This window comes from Nannospalax galili, unplaced genomic scaffold, assembly GCF_000622305.1.
Source record: "Nannospalax galili isolate Female #2095 unplaced genomic scaffold, S.galili_v1.0 scaffold56, whole genome shotgun sequence".
Lineage (NCBI taxonomy): Eukaryota > Metazoa > Chordata > Mammalia > Rodentia > Spalacidae > Nannospalax > Nannospalax galili.
In genome coordinates this window covers 2,054,296-2,070,035 of record NW_008340065.1, presented here as the reverse complement: position 1 = coordinate 2,070,035, position 15,740 = coordinate 2,054,296, and the positions used below count along the sequence as shown (strand labels likewise).

At 46.2% G+C, this 15,740-nt stretch overlaps 2 protein-coding genes across 3 annotated transcripts; one reads left to right on the top strand and one right to left on the bottom strand.

The window, feature by feature from the left end:
• The first annotated feature begins 725 nt into the window (after positions 1 to 725).
• On the top strand, positions 726 to 4,852 carry Hp (haptoglobin). Its single transcript, XM_008834938.3, has 5 exons — positions 726 to 845; positions 2,589 to 2,671; positions 2,954 to 3,055; positions 3,600 to 3,674; positions 3,911 to 4,852. Exons 1-5 carry the CDS (start codon positions 841 to 843, stop codon positions 4,687 to 4,689), a joined length of 1,044 nt encoding a protein of 347 aa, XP_008833160.1. The 5' UTR covers positions 726 to 840; the 3' UTR covers positions 4,690 to 4,852.
• Positions 4,853 to 7,223: 2,371 nt separating this feature from the next.
• Positions 7,224 to 15,676, bottom strand: Txnl4b (thioredoxin like 4B). Of its 2 annotated transcripts, none has more exons than XM_029564420.1 (4): positions 15,497 to 15,676; positions 10,952 to 11,120; positions 9,447 to 9,598; positions 7,224 to 7,742 (listed from the first exon to the last, which is right to left on the bottom strand). In XM_029564420.1, exons 2-4 carry the CDS (start codon positions 11,081 to 11,083, stop codon positions 7,577 to 7,579), a joined length of 450 nt encoding a protein of 149 aa, XP_029420280.1. In that variant the 5' UTR covers positions 11,084 to 11,120; positions 15,497 to 15,676; the 3' UTR covers positions 7,224 to 7,576. The 2 variants fall into 2 exon arrangements, with proteins under 2 accessions (XP_029420280.1, XP_008833159.1); XM_008834937.3 differs by having other exon boundaries at positions 10,952 to 11,131; positions 15,497 to 15,674.
• Positions 15,677 to 15,740: the final 64 nt, after the last annotated feature.

Sequence of the window (15,740 nt, the reverse complement as noted above, 5' to 3'; positions counted from 1 at the left end):
TTTGTGTGACTTCCTGCAAAGCACCATCACAGAAGACACAACAGGCTCCATTTACTGATTTTGCATGGGACACCTTTTAGTAACGGAGCTGTCCACATGGTGGAGGGTTAGGTCACTGTGAAAAGGAAGCACTTTCCTTGCAGCTCTTCTTAAGCAAGGTTCCAAGGGTGTCTACACAGGGTTTGAAGTGATTCAAAGACAAGCTTTTTTTCAGCACTGAAAACTTCAGAATGAAGAGCCAGCATCAGGGCCCCTGTGTCAGTCTACGTTACAACTTTTACCACTCTGAGACTTCCTGCAAACAGCAAGAGGTCAAGACCCAATAAATCCAGTTTACTGATTTCAGATCCGAGAGCTTCAGCAATGGATGTCCACATAAAGGGGAACATGACTGACAAGAGGAGATGGTTTCTTTATAGCCCCATCTAAGCTGGGCCACAGGATTGTCTACCAGGGCTTTGAAATAACTCAAAGAAAGGTCTTTTCTGCACTGAAATCCTCCAAAAATAAAGTGCCATATTGACAAGTCCCCCTTCTGCATCCCACCCTTTGCTCATTATTGGAAACTTTCTGGTAGGTTGTGAGGGGTCATGTAATCACCAGATTTCTTCACGGTTTGTAAAATAACACCGCAGGAAAGCCAAGCATGAAGCAAGAGCCCAGCTCTTGATAGGGGTTTGGCTTGTGGTTTGGTTACAGGAACAGCCAGTGACCTCAGCAAGGCCAAAGTTGTGTAAATACAGGAACTGGAAATGAAGGAAGGGGGTGAGATCTTGTGGTATAAAAGGCTCAGCAGGAGTCACCAAGGCATAGCCCCTCCAGAAGCAAGAGAGGCCCAAGATGAGGTAAGTCTACAGCACCCATCTCATCCTTCTCAAACTCAGAGCAGAAGTCTATGGGGGAGTTGCAAATGGAAGGATTAAACAGGCCCAGGGTTTGGTGCATCCAGCCTGTGGCTGGTGGGCCACGTGAGGCCGAGGAGAGTTTGAATGCAGAACATAGAACTGTAAACCTATTGAAACGTTATGAGATTATTTTGTGGGTTTTTTTTTCTTTTGTAACTCAATTGTGTGGTTCTTGAGTGTGAATTTTGTAGATGACAGTGCCATGCTGCAATGTTAAAGGCTGGACATGCCTGGAACCATAGCAAGTGATAGGCTCAGGGAGCTAAATCTCCTCACTGCATGTGTGAGACAGGGCTTTCAGGCAGGGATGTCCTCTCTTAGAGGACCTATATCTTTGAGGTCATAAAGTTTTGGTCTTACCAGGCATATTCCTGGCATTTTTGCCATTCTTATTAACAGATTCCCTGCTCCTCCCTACCTTTTAAAATAAGAAAGACTGGGGCTGGAGAGATGGCTCAGTGGTTAAAGGAAGGGACTGCTCTTGCAGAGGACCCGGGTTCAATTCTCAGCATCCACATGGTGGCTAACAACCATCTGTAACTCCAGTTCCAGGGGATCTGATGCCCTCTTCTGACCTCCTCAGGCATGACATGGGTCAGGTGCATTTACAAACACACAGGCACTACATTCATACACATAAAATGAAGAATTGCACGACACGGGTGCACTCACATACATGCAGGCAATACACTCCTCATACACATAAAATAAAAATAAATAAAATATTTAAAAAATAAAATAAGACTAATAGTGGTACTTTTAAGGCAAAACAAGGCACCAGGCTTTTATCAAAATAGAAAGACTCTGAAGGTTGAAACAGCTGACTGGAAGCTTAGTGTCACCAAGCAAAATCCCTGACTGGCCAGCATCTGCTGGGACTTGGGTTACCTGGTGAGTGTGGTCTGTGCACTGATGCCCACAGCTATAGTCAAGTCTTTGGGAAGTCAGTTATTTTCCAGGTAATCGTTTGGCATTCTGGGGTTTGATACACCATGTCTTAAAGGCAAATGATCACAAAATAACAGGAAGAAACATACAGGAGCTGGGTATGACGGTGTACGCCTGTGGCCCCAGCTACCTTGGAAGCCAAGCCAAGGAGGGCCACCTAAGCCCAGGAGTTCAGGAGTTTGTGTCCAGCCTGGGCCACACAGTAAGACTATGTCTTTAAAAAGCTGTAATTTAGAAAACCTTTTCATAATGGAAAATTTCAAAAAGGAGAGAATAGCAAAATAAATCCCTATCCATCATCTTCAAGTTGGCTCTACTGTGTTCAGTGTCTTTAAAGCCAGTACTTGAGGGATGTCTGGCAGAGGGTTCTTCCAAGAGAGCTCATGGATTCTTGACAGAGATTGAGGCCTACTTAGCTCTGTCCTCCCCTCTTCCTCCCCCTACCCTCCCGGCTTTTTTGATAGGCATTTGTTGTGTAGGTAGTCCAGGCTGGTCTCAAACCTTTGATCGTCCTGCCTCTGCCTCCAGAGGGCTGGGACTGCTGGTGTGCCTCCTGGTACCTTCCTTTTTCTTGTCGTGGTGGTCCCTCTCTGAAGCTGGCACAGAGCTTCCAGGGTGTGCCTAGAAGCCACTGAAGGCTGTGCGGATGGGTGGGGACTGCTTAATGGAAGGTGTGTGTGTGTGTGTGTGTGCACGCGCGCGCACCTTGCACTGCTTCTCGTCACCTCTCTGCAGAGCCCTGGGAGCTATTGTTACCCTCCTGCTCTGGGGACAGCTTTTTGCTGTGGACTTGAGCAATGATGCCATGGATATCGCAGGTGAGTCTGGGTTTACCCTGGCACTGTGCAATCCAGCTTGGCTGTGGCTCAGCTCAGCTGTGCCCCCGTCTGGCCCCATCAGAGCTGCACCATGTTAGGAAAGCCCCAGCTCCCCCTCTAGATTTTCTTCTCCCCTATACATGCACGACTCCCTTCTCAGTTTCCACTTGGGTGGTGGGAGGCTGGTGTGAAGGCTAGCGTCCTCTCATCTGACTTTTTTATTGGTCACAGGGAGTAATTTCTGAGCATCAACGTCCTGTTCTGGCTTCTTTTTCTTTGCAGATGACAGTTGCCCCAAGCCCCCCGAGGTTGTAAACGGCTATGTGGAGCACTCGGTTCGCTATCGGTGTCGCCCGTACTACAGACTTCGCAGTGAAGGAGATGGTAAGGCCTGAATGAGTGTCCCTCCCTGCATGCCCTTGGTACTGATATTCTGGGGATGGGGCTGGGCAACTGGACACAAAGCTCACGTTCACTGCCTGGAACCAGAAGAGTTAGTTTTAAATAAAGTTTGTCACCAGTGGTCTTTCCAAGTGTCTCAGCTTCCTGTGTGATTTTTGTTAAGGGGACGCAGTAGCACGGTGCCTCCTTTATGGTATGGACTCCACCTATGGCATCAGGTGGTTCTCAGTGAGCACTGTTGTGGCACTTTCTAAAGATCGCATGGTCTCCACAGCACCCTATGGAGCGATCTTTATTCTCATTTTGATGACAAGGAAACTGAGGCAACCTGTGAGAGGCAGTCAGGATCTGAATCCTGGCCTCTTTCTGTCCTGTCCTGCCCTGGTTGACTACTGTCCCGGGCAGAACGAGACCTTCCTTCTCTACAAGGTCTTTCCTCCATCCTAATCTTTCTCTTTAAAAGTATCCTGCTGCACTAGGTCCAGACTCGGTTTCTCCCTGGACCCATCTCCTCCCTTTGTTTCAGGAGTGTACACCTTAAACAGTGAGAAGCAGTGGGTGAACACAGTCGCTGGAGAGAAGCTCCCCGAATGTGAAGCAGGTGGGTGCAGAGGGCTTAGGGCCTGGACAGGGATCTAGGCTGAAGAAGTGGGAAACAGAACTCTGCTGTTATGCACAGTGAAAAGGTCCTTATTTTCATGTGTGACTGTTAAGAGACGAGGAGCAGGCAAGGGCAGAGCATTTGAACATTTCTACATGTAGACACCCTGCAAAGCCCCAGGGGCTTCTACGCATGGGCCTTGGACTGCTGCTCATGGTTTCTTGATTTCTTGACAGTGTGTGGGAAGCCCAAGCATCCCGTGGACCAGGTGCAGCGTATCATCGGGGGCTCTCTGGATGCCAAGGGCAGCTTTCCCTGGCAGGCCAAGATGATCTCCCGCCACAATCTCATCACGGGGGCCACACTGATCAGTGACCAGTGGCTGCTGACCACAGCCAAAAACCTCTTCTTGAACCACAGTGAGAATGCCACATCCCAGGACATAGCCCCTACCTTAAAGCTCTACGTGGGAAGAGAACAGCTGGTGGAGATTGAGAAGGTGGTTCTCCACCCCAACCACTCCACAGTGGACATTGGACTTATCAAGCTCAAGCAGAAGGTACCTGTCAATGACAGAGTGATGCCCATTTGCCTGTCTTCCAAGGACTATGTAGCACTGGGCCGCATGGGCTATGTCTCTGGGTGGGGGCGAAATGCCAACTTTAAATTTAGCCAGCGTCTCAAGTATGTCATGCTGCCTGTGGCTGACCAGGACCGCTGTGTGCAGCACTATGAGGGCAGCACAGTGCCTGAGGAGAAGGCCCCCAAGAGTCCTGTCGGGGTGCAGCCCATCCTGAATGGGCACACCTTCTGTGCCGGCATGTCCAAGTACCAGGAAGACACCTGCTATGGTGATGCTGGCAGCGCCTTTGCCATTCATGACCTGGAACAGGATACCTGGTACGCGGCGGGGATCCTCAGCTTTGATAAGAGCTGCACTGTGGCAGAGTATGGTGTGTACATGAAGGTGACCTCCATCCTGGACTGGGTTCAGAATACCATGGCCGATGACTAGAACAGGGCCGATGGGAAGGCTGAACTCAGTAGGGCAGGCTGGGAGATCCTGACTGAGAGCATGATTCACCCCAGAAAGGGGAAGTGAAACAGATGGGGTGTGGTCTGAGGGGTGCCAGCCCTGCACTTGCTGAGTAGATAATAAATGCTTGCTTCTGACCTCATTCTGGGCTCTCTGTATTCTGGGGCTTTTATTCTCATTTGTGGTACTGGACGGCCAAGTGGAAGTCTCCTGGAAACATGGGAGAAAACACCCCAAGGTGCCAGGAAATTCCCAAGGTGCTGTAGGCTGTCTGCTTTGGGAAATCATGCCTCTGAACAGCAGGTCGCAGAGACTGCAGTGGTCCTTGCTTTGCAGAGACCCAGAGAAGTGAGGTGCTTAGTTACTCACTGTGACAGCTGAGCTTAAACCTGGGTCTGCATGAATGCAAATCTGAGCTCTTGGCGCATCCTACCACTTCTGAAGTGGATGAGGAAAAGGTGTGGGCCTGGTGCCACAGGAGTCAGTGTGCTGAGAAGGGCTGTAACAGACAGCCCTTTTGTCTGTGCTTCAACCTACCAGTACCCTAGAAACTAAAATAAGGGATACACAGGCAGGGCATTGGCCTTAATGGGGCTCAACCACAGCAACTCAGAGACTTAGCTCTGGCTGTCGCTCATCCCCAAGTCTCTTCCTTTAGGGGAAAACAGTGATTTCTAAGTCCAGGGCTAGAATGCTCTGGGACTCTGCAGAGTTGGGACTCTCTTCCTTAGTGGGCATCTCTTCCACTGTGGAGAAACCTACCCCATCCTGAGTCAAATGCAAGCCACACTGCCCTTCTACCTCAGGATAAGGGGATCTGGGGAAGCAGGGGACAGGAAGCTCTTCTCTCTGAACTTTTCCTGGCTCCCGAGCCTTTGGTGCAGTCAGGCCAAACATGGCCTCTCTTCTCACAGTGTATGAAGCCACCAGGTCACAATTCTCCCCTGGACCAAGACTTCACTGACATGCCCCTCACCGGCACCCTCTAGAGCTAATACAGCTTACCAGGGTAGAGCTAGGGGACTAAGGGAGACAAGGATGTACATTCTAGAACCCGGATAGAATAACAGCCAGAAACTGAAACACTCAGAAAACGCCGATGGGTGTCGGCGGCCCCTTTTTCTTTAGTATCTTCAGTACTGTCTGTATTCAGTGGCTTCTAGTCACTACCCATGAGGGAGACAAGAGAAATCTGGAACTTTCTCCACCTCTGTTCTCCTCCCAGCAGGCCTCCTTGCACCCCAGCAATGCCCCCAGCTCTCACAAATGGGCCCCTTCTCTCCCTTAAGATTCGGGCACTGCCTCGCCTCCAAGGCTTACTGTTCAGGAGTCATTTGTATTTCTGTGGTATCTAGCATGGACAGAGTGCTGAGCCTGTGCTTAATACTTATGTGAGGAGAGCAACCACGACAGGATCTAACGCATAATTTCAGAGACAGGAGAATTTTATGGGTGCAAGTTCTAAGTTTCCACTGGCATCCGAGCACTTACTAAACGCTGTGCTTAGGAGGGCAGAAGACCAGACCAACAGTGAGTTAGATAGACATCTTATTCTTTCATGGAGATGTGGAGGAAGGTTTGGGGCTCACTCAGGAGCTCAGCAACATCACTAGGGACTCAACACTGAGCTGCTCTTCTCGCCTTGCTCACTTTCCATCTCAAAGATGGCTGCTGAAGTCCCAAGCACCACAGTTAAGACAGAAAATGGGAACTGAGGGGGAGGGGGAGACAGAGGCGGTGAAAGGATTTTGTTATTGCTCATTCTTGGAGTAGCTCTCACTTTCTTCAGCCAAGGACACAGAGAGCCCCCAGAAACTTTCTTTTCGAGGAACCCAGCCAGTTTCACTCCTCCCTTGGGAGAAGCACCTGAGAAGGGGCTGCACGTCATGACTATGCTTTCAACATCCGTGGCCTCTGCTGCAGCAAGCCACCAGCTGCCAAGCAGGTGACACACTGCCTGGCCTACAGCCCACCAGCTGTCCACTCTCTTTCCAGAGTGTCAGGGCAATAGCCATCATGAGGTCAGAGCGAAACACAACTTTCCTGAGGTTGTGCCAGGGGAACCCTGGATAAACAGATTCCTCAAAAGTCACTGGAATCAGAAAATTCCCTAAAGGCATGACCCCGCCCCCAACCAATTCTGCTATCCCTTCCATCTTGAGCCTTTGAAATACAATTTTCAGCCCCAGAAAGAGGCAGCAGCTCTGCCTTCTGGGAGAGATCTGCTCCTTAGTTCCCAAGGATAAGTCTTTGTTTAGCTTAAATTGGATGCTGGATAGCGGTCTAAGTTCTTTCTTTCAGGGCAATTTAATACCCCAATAGCTAGTTAAATGATGCGACTAGAGCAGTAATTTCAAAGTCTGAGCCAGAAATTAATATCTTGCCTGCTACTTCATAGTGTTAATTATTGCAAGAGAAGCTGGGTAAGAGGGCACATGGGCATAGGAATGGAGAAAGAGACAAAGGTGTGTGTACACATGCGCATTTAGGAAGAAAAGATGTATTTCTGTTCCTATGAGACTGACTTTCCATTTTATTTGTTCATCAGACAAACAGGGTTAAGTCAAACTGTACTCGCAATGTTAAGGGTAAAATCATAGTATAAAGAAAATCATAGTATAAAGAAGTTAGAAGACCACTCAGGGAAACTGAGTTCTGTTGCTCAGCTGCTGAGGCTCCCAGTGGATGTACAGGCATCCACATGGGCACCAACCACCAGTTGGGCTTCAGCTCAGGGCTGCTGTTTACAGACGCATCAAACTCTCCTCTGCTGAACCGGCTTCCAAGGGCCTCCAGACCATAGGCCTGCTGGGTTCAGGTACTGTTCCAACCTGTGCCCCTCTCATCTCCAACTGCAGTGAACATGCTAAATGTCCTGATAGAGGAGGTCATATTTGGGGATATTCTTGGGATCAATGGGACTTTGGACAATAAGTTTTCCCCTCATTGCTCCCCGATAGATTACTTCAATCAAATCTATGAAGTCTTGTTTGGTTTTGAAACTGCCCACAAATTTAGTGTGATCCGGAGACCTACAGCACAGAAGAGAGACAACTGCTTTTAGAAAAACTTTCAATGCTTAAAGGCTTGCAGGATAAGCAGAGAGCAGAGGCTGATACTTCCCTCGTCTGGAGACTTTCCATGGATTGCATTTACTTATTTTTAAAATCAATTAATTAATTAATTTTCTTTTTGAGACAAGGTCTCTCTGTAGCCCCAGCTGGCCTTGAACTGAGATCCGCCTGCCTCTACTTCCCAAGTGCTGGGATCAAAGGTGTGTGCCACCATGCCCAGCCTTATATTTTTATTTATTTTTATTTTATGTGAGTGTTTTGCCTGCAGGTATGTTAAGTGTACCACAAGCATGCAATGCCCATGGAGGCCAGAAGAGGGTGTCAGATCTCCTGGAACTGGAGTTATAGACAGTTGCTGGCCATCATGTGGGTGCTGGCTAAACCTGAGTCTTCTGCAAGATCAGCCAGTGCTCTTCATTGCTGAGCCATCTCGCCAGCCTTGCAGTCTGCTTTTTAATCACTCTGCAAATTGTTATCATGTGGAGTTCATCTAGTATTGGAATGGGTAGTTTGTGTCACTATGCCAAGCCCTTTAACTCATCACCACCTCACAAGTTCTTATCCCTCATTCTGAGCTGAGGGCATTAACAAGTTACTTAAAATTTTAAACATCAGGTATATTGGTTGTAGAAATTTTACGAGAAAAATAAAATTACCAGTGAGGCCAAAAGTTACCTTCTGATGTATATCCTTCCAGTCCTCTGTGTGTGTGTGTGTGTGTGTGTGTGTGTGTGTGTGTGTGTGTGTGCGCATGCATGTGTGTGTGCACTATTATTTCTTTTTCGATAATGGGAACCATATCACAAACTATTTAGTAATGTGGTTTTTTTCAATTAATATATTTGTTTCAAAGTTGTTAATTATGCGTCTACAACATACCATTAAATTCCTGATTAAAAAGTTTATTAAACACTTTAAAGGTGTTTGATACATAGTGTCATAAATTGCCACATAAAAAGGTTGTGCCAAACAACATAGTAACTGTGTTCTAGGAGAATAAGAGCTTTAAAGCAGATAGTGTTAAACTCATTTTCAAACATAATGACAAAGCAGACAGGCCTCCACCGAGTACAGGTGATCAGAATTCTGGATACATCCAGCAGTGCTCAGTCTGAGATGTTAACTGGATGGAGAGGAGGCATTACAGAAGAAATCACTTGTTTTGACAAGTTCTCCTTGAAGAATGACTTCAAAATTATCTGAGAGAGGCACTTGGCAAGAGAAGTGTACCTTGCCTGCAGGAGTGCTGCTTCTGGAAACACCAACCACCACAAATTTAGGAACTGGGTTTTTTTTTGGATTTATTACTTTATGTGTATGAGTGCTTTGCCTGCATGTATGTAAGTGCACTCATGCATGCAATGCCTGTGGAGGCCAGAAGAGGGTGTTGGATCGCTTGGTACTGAAGTTATGGATGGCTGTTAGCCCCATATGGGTGCTGGGAACAGAACCAGTCCTCTGTAAGAGCAGCTAGTGTTTTTTGTCTCTGAGATCTCTCTAGCCTTGGAACTAGGTGTTCTGAATCAAACAGAATTCTTGGTCAACTTTTTATATTCCATACTTAGTTATATGTTTTCTATACTTAAAGATGATTAGCTAGTTCTTCAAAAACTACACTATTTTTTCATAGATTGTAATAACTTTCAAAGTCAACTAACTTACCCATAATCCACTTTCATATGCTGCCCATTGAAGAAAAATACAGTAGATGGAATATAACTGATGTCAAAATACTGTGTATAGACTGGAGTGTGGTCCACATCCACCAGATATACTGCTGCCATCTTGCTTAAGTCAGAGGTGGTCTTAGAAAGCTGTAAATGACAGGACAAATGGAAGTTATGCTATGCCAGGCAGCCAAAAATTCTTCTGTGACACTTTTACTATATTACTGTATTTTGAGAAAATGCCTCAATCAAGAATCAAACCCTTTTGAGCTCCTCAATAAGCAAATCTTGTTGTTCAGAAGTTGGAGTGTTGTTGATAGGGTTGGGAAAAGGCCCTGGGAAAGATAATTTCTTCTTCTGTCCATGTTTGGTTGTTTTGAAATTTAAGTACATTTATATTTGTGTGTGTGCGTGTGTGTGTGTGTGTGTGTGTGTGTGTATGTATGTGTTATGAGTGGGTCACAAAGCATTGTGGAGGGCAGAGGGCAACTCGTGGAAGTCAGTTTTCTCTTTCTGGTGGCAAGTGCCCTTACTGCTGAGCCATCTCATGGTCTGTATTTGATTGTTTCTATAAAAGTAATCCGCACTCACTAAAGTGAGTTGAGCACCAGGTCTGGGTTCAATCCCTAGTATTGCAAAAACAACAGCTAAATATCTCTACATACCAGCTTATGACAACCCAGGAAGATGTACTACAGACACCGAGTCTCCTCCTTCCTCCTGGAAATGAAAGCTCCAGAAGCAACTGCTTCATGTCACCTTGCACTTGCTAACTGTCCTCAGTGCTTTACTGTGAACCCATTTAACACCTGCTATAGTCCCATGAGCTGTGACTGATAAGAGTCCCCATTTTATAGATGATGAGGCTGACACTTGCCCCAGGTCACATAGCTCCCTAAGCAGTAGGGCTGGGATCTGAACTTTGGCAGCTTAGTTTCAGAATCCATCCATCCATCCATCCATCCATCCATCCATCCATCCATCCATCCATCCATCCATCCAACCATTAATCGACAGAGGCTAACTTTCAGGAGTTGGTTCTCTCCTTCCACCACAGGTTCCAGGGACTCAATTCAGGTCATCAGGCCCCCACGACAAGCACTTTTATCCACTGAGTCATCTAACTGGCCTCACACTTTCATTTTTCACTGCATAAGGACTACTCTTACATTTTGTTTTCATAGTTGATGGTGACAACAGAAATAGTGTGATGAGGTCTCAGTCTTTGGTAAGTCTCTATAATAAACAGGAATAAAAATAAATACACTGCCCAGTCAGTGAAGTTGAGATTTCACAGCTGCTAGTGGGGAAGGATGTCAGGACTGATTCAGCAATGGGTTTGGGGGTTCAGCTCAGGGAAGTACAAGATCAGTTTTTAGTAAAGTCTACTAATGAATGAACAGCTAATCTACACCAGCCTATGCTTTTCCACATGCTTTGTAGATGCTGAGGCGATAATAGGTTTTTCAACTATAAGCACTTACTTAAGAATTCACTTACAATATCATCTAGCTGCAGACAGACAGGGTCCTCATCTCTCCCAAACCTCAGAACCAACACCTTCTCTGCAGTACTTTTTATTGCCTGGTCCACTTCTTTCTTGCTAGTCAGTTTGGGCAAGAGGAAGCTCATCTTGAAAAATTCCAAATGTTAGTCCGCACTGTTAATCCTAAAATGAAGCTGTACATTTCAGGCAGTTATAGTAAGTTCATGAGTCCTAACTTAAAACAACGAAAAACAAGGCTTATTCAGGCATGGTGGTGCACGCCTTTAATCCCAGGGATACAGAGGTAGACTGATTTCTGTGAGCTTGAGATCAGTCTGGTTTACATGGTGAGTTCCAAGAAGAGTCAGATACACAGTGAGACTCTGTCTCAAAAAGAAAACAACACATAGCCAGCCAAACAACAGAAAACTCAAACTGTCAGAGCAGGTGATGTATTCAGCTGATTTAAAAAGAAACACTTCAGGAAGGGCTTACGGAGAAGTCTTCACCCCTTGCATGCCATCCTTGGCTCAGCCTCCGTTATTTCATGTGCCATCCCTGACATACCAACCAACCACTTTCATTACTTTCTAATGCATCCCCAAGGGTTTTGTTAGATAGTCCAAAGAAACAAAATGATGTGCCTGCCTTTTCTTTCTTTTTTACACAAGAGATAGATTGTATTAGTCAGTGGTCCAGCAGGGAAGAGATGCCATCCTCAAATTTGGGAATTTTAAGAGTCTAATTAGAACAGGGAGTAGAAAGACAAGATGAAGCCTGAACAGCAGGCTGCTGTTTCATCTACAGGCCGGGAGGAGCCACAGGCAATGGAGAACCAGCTACAAGGATGCCGGCCTGCAACTAAAGGATGTGGCTACTATCCTCTTTCCCTTCCTCCCTCTGACTCTAGATGGAACCAGAGGGCATGGGAGCTGCTGAGGCAGATGCCAATCTCAGTGCAGTCTAGAGGAGGAGTGGCTGCACAGAGAGGGGTGGCAGAGGCCCAGCACGCACACTTTACCCACATTTCTGCCCTTTGCATTAAAAAGAAAATGACACCTGGGTGTGGTGGCACACAGTTTTAATCCCAACATTAGGGAGGCAGAGGCAGGTGGATTTCTGTGAGTTCAAGGCCAGCCTGGTCTACATGGCGAGTTCCAGGTCAGCTGGGGCTACAGGGAGACCCTGTCTCAAAAGACCAAAAAGCAAAACCAAAAAACTTCCCTTATCCTTATATACAAAACTTCCAGACTACCAGAAGCATTGCATTTCATATGCAGACCATACTTTCAAATGGTTATTTATTTACTTATTTTTGAGACAGGGTCTCACTATGTAGCCCTGGCTGTTCTGGGACTAGCTGTGTGGACCAGATTGGCTTCAAAGTCATAGAAACCCGCCTGCTTCTGTTTCTTGAGTCCTGAGATTAAACGTGTGTACCACCTTACCAAGGTATTTTTTTTTTTTAAAGAAAATTTATTTTTATGTGTATGCATGTTTGCTTGCATGTATGCATGTGCACCATGTGTGAGCCTGGTGCTGTGGAAGCCAAAAGAGAGGATCTGATTCCCTGGAACTGGAGTTACAGACAGTTGTGAGCTGTTATGTGGGTGCTGGGAAGTGAACCCAGATCTTCTGCAAAAGCAGCCAGTGTTCTTAACTGCTGAGCCATCTCTCTAGCCTTACATGGTTCTTTACTGATGGACATTTGTATTTTTATGAGTCTTGGCTTAAGAAAATCTTACTAAGTGCACCTTATCACATGGGAAACACATCAAGAAAGAATGTGTGAAAACCACAAATAAATAAATCATAAGATACTGAGAGTTTGCAGTTTGTCATCTAGGGAAGCCAGGATAGATGCTCAAGCAGGAACCGAGGGGCAGACCATGGAGGAATGCTGGCTTGCTCAGCTTACTTTCTTTTCTTGTTTTTTTGGTCTTTTTGAGATAAGGCCTCCCTATAACCCTAGCTGGCCTGGAACTTGGTATGTAGACCAGGCTGACCCAGATCTTACTGAGGTATACCTGCCTCTGCCTCTGGGGTGCTGGGATTAAAGGCGTGCCCCCCTCCCCCCTGCTCTCAGCTAACTTTTTTTTTTTTTTTTCTTTCAGTCTTTTTGAAACAGGGTCTCCCTGTAGTCCCAGCTGTCCTGGAACTATGTAGACCAGGCTGCCTCTGCCTCCCAAGTGCTGGGACTACAGCCGTGCGCCACCATGCCCAGCTTCAGCTAACTTTCTTATATAGTGCAGGCTCATTTGCCTAGAGACGGCACTGCCTATAATGGCTGGGCCCTCCTACATTAAATTAGCAATTAAGAAAATGCCTCACAGATATGGCTGCAGGCTGATCTGTGGTTCCCTCTTTCCGGGTAACTCTAGGTTTGTCAAGTTGTCAGCTGGAGCTAACTATGACACTACAACAACTAAGATAAAAGTTAGGAGTTGGGGCTGGAGAGATGGCTCAGCAGTTAAGAACACTGACTGTTCTTGCAGAAGACTTGTGTTCAAATCCCAGCACCCACATGGCGGCTAACAACTGTCCTTAACTCCAGTTCCAGGGGATCCAACAGCCTCTTCTGTCCTCCTCGGACATTGCATGACACGGGTGCACTTACTTACATGCAGGCATAACACTCATATACATAAAATAAAAATAAATAAAATATTTTAAAAAAGGTTAGGAGTTATGCTACGCAGTTTGTAGTCTAATGTTCCTTTCAAAATAGGAGTCCAACTCCTAATTTTATAATTGGAAGAAATTTCCTATTTGAGAAGCTCCTTGATTGAAGAGCTCATTAATGACTGCATGCAAAGAGGACTTCACTGACAGCTGGGAGTGGTGGCGCATGCCTTTGGGGAGCAGGGGCAGAGGCAGAGGCAGGCAGATCTCTGTGAGTTCCAGGCCAGCTAGGGCTGCTGGGAGACCCTGTCTCAAAAAGACCAAAAAAAAAAAAAAAGGACTTCACTGAGATAATGGAGATAACTTTTCAAAGTTTGTTAATGATACAAAAGAATGAAGGTTTTTTTTAAATTTTTTTTAAATCACAAAGCACACTTCAAGATATGGATCAAGGCTGGGGAAATAGCTTGTCTGGCAAGCATGGGGCCCATGTGATCCCCAAACCCATGTGAAAAAGCCAGGAGTGGTAGAGCACAATTGTGATCCCAGAGCTGGGGAGGAGACAGGCAGATCCTGGGGCTCACTGGCGAGTCAGCCTGGCCTACTTGGTGAATCCCAGGACAATGAGAGACCATGACTCAAAATAACGAAGGCGGATAGTGCTTAGGAATGATACCTGAGGTTGTTTGGGGGCCTCCACATGCATGTGCACACACACAAGAACATGCACATACAGGCACACACACAAAAGACGAGTCATATGGAGTTCATGAAATGTGAACGAAGAAACGAATGATGAAAGAGAAACTGAAAAAGAACATGGACCTGCCTCATCATGAGAATTCCAACAGAAGTTCCTCTGTACTAAAATAAAGAGGAGGAAGTGTGGGGAGGCATGCTATCAGAGGTCCCATATGGAACTGGACAAATGTTGGGAAGAGTGGGAAACTGAGATCACACCTAAGAAACGTCCATAGCAAAAGGCATCAACAGAGAATCACAAAAGAAGGGTTACAAATGGGCATTAAATACATCTGTAAAGATCAGTTTTGCATGTAAACAAAAACAAATGTCAAGATATATTTAAGAAATCCATTAAGTTGACAACCATTAAGCAAGGGCATAACACAGAAGCAAAGACTGAATGAAGGTGCAGGAATTCCTAATCCCTGATGGAATGCAGAGACAAAATCTCCTTGGAAAGAAAACTGGCACACTGAGCAAGCTTCATGTTTGAGACTTTTTTTTTTTTTTTTTTTTTTTTTTTTTTTGAGAGGGTTCTTTTTGAGACAGGGCCTCCCTGTAGCCCCAACTGGCCTGGAACTCACTATGTAGACCAGGCTGGCCTTGAACTCACAGAAATCCACCTGCCTCTGCCTCCCTGACTACTGGGATTAAAGGCGTGCGCCACCACACCCGACTGCCTTTTGAGAATTCTTTATAGACAAACACGCAACGACGTATGTACTTGGGATATTCAAAATATTTAGTATTTACCATGGTGAAATCCCGTGAACAGCCTAAGGGGCCATCAATAGAACACTGGAAAAGTGGATGACGGTCTAGTCCTGTGAGCTAGCTTAACTAGCAACCGAATAAAGAGTACAAAGCAGCATATAAAGTGTCATTCCGCTTTTGTAGAAAACTTACTATAGTTATACAGTTACACTGAAAAACGAAAATACATATCCCAGGATATACCAAAGGCCGTATGTGCACGTGAACAAAACGGGTGATTGTCTTTCTGAGACAGGGTCTCGCTATGTAGCCCAGGTTGGCCTCAAACTTGTGATCTTCCCAACCCCTGGGTCCCAACTGCTGGGATTAGTAGAGCTCTGCGCCGCTAATTCCGGCCACAAACTATCCCACCAGTGTATTTTAAAAGATGCCTGTAGTTGGGTTCCTCCTGGCCCACAGCTGCTAAGGACAAAACTTACTTAACTCGTTCACGTCATCTCCACTTCACGGTTGTCAGCACCGCGGGCATCTTCCTCGCGCCAGGAACCCGTAGTGAGTGGAAATGGGAGGCGCACAGACGCAGAAAAGAAACGTGAAATCGCATTAGTTTACAGTCCAATAAGCGGACCGTATTACTCTAGTCATTGCCCACTTTGCCCGGCTCTAGCCAGAAGTCACGTCATTTCCGCCCTTATTAAACATGGCCGACCTCTTTCCAGTTAC

What these genes read in the sequence shown, in the direction of transcription:
- Txnl4b (XM_029564420.1), bottom strand. Translation starts at nt 11,083, where the DNA reads ATGAGCTTCCTCTTGCCCAAACTGACTAGCAAGAAAGAAGTGGACCAG. An exon ending in GTCTGCAGCTAGATGATATT is followed by an intron (nt 9,599 to 10,951) that starts GTAAGTGAATTC and finishes TGTCATTTACAG; the next exon opens with CTTTCTAAGACCACCTCTGA. An exon ending in CATATGAAAGTGGATTATGG is followed by an intron (nt 7,743 to 9,446) that starts GTAAGTTAGTTG and finishes TCTGTGCTGTAG; the next exon opens with GTCTCCGGATCACACTAAAT.
- Hp (XM_008834938.3), top strand. An exon ending in ACTTCGCAGTGAAGGAGATG is followed by an intron (nt 3,056 to 3,599) that starts GTAAGGCCTGAA and finishes CCTTTGTTTCAG; the next exon opens with GAGTGTACACCTTAAACAGT. An exon ending in GCTCCCCGAATGTGAAGCAG is followed by an intron (nt 3,675 to 3,910) that starts GTGGGTGCAGAG and finishes ATTTCTTGACAG; the next exon opens with TGTGTGGGAAGCCCAAGCAT.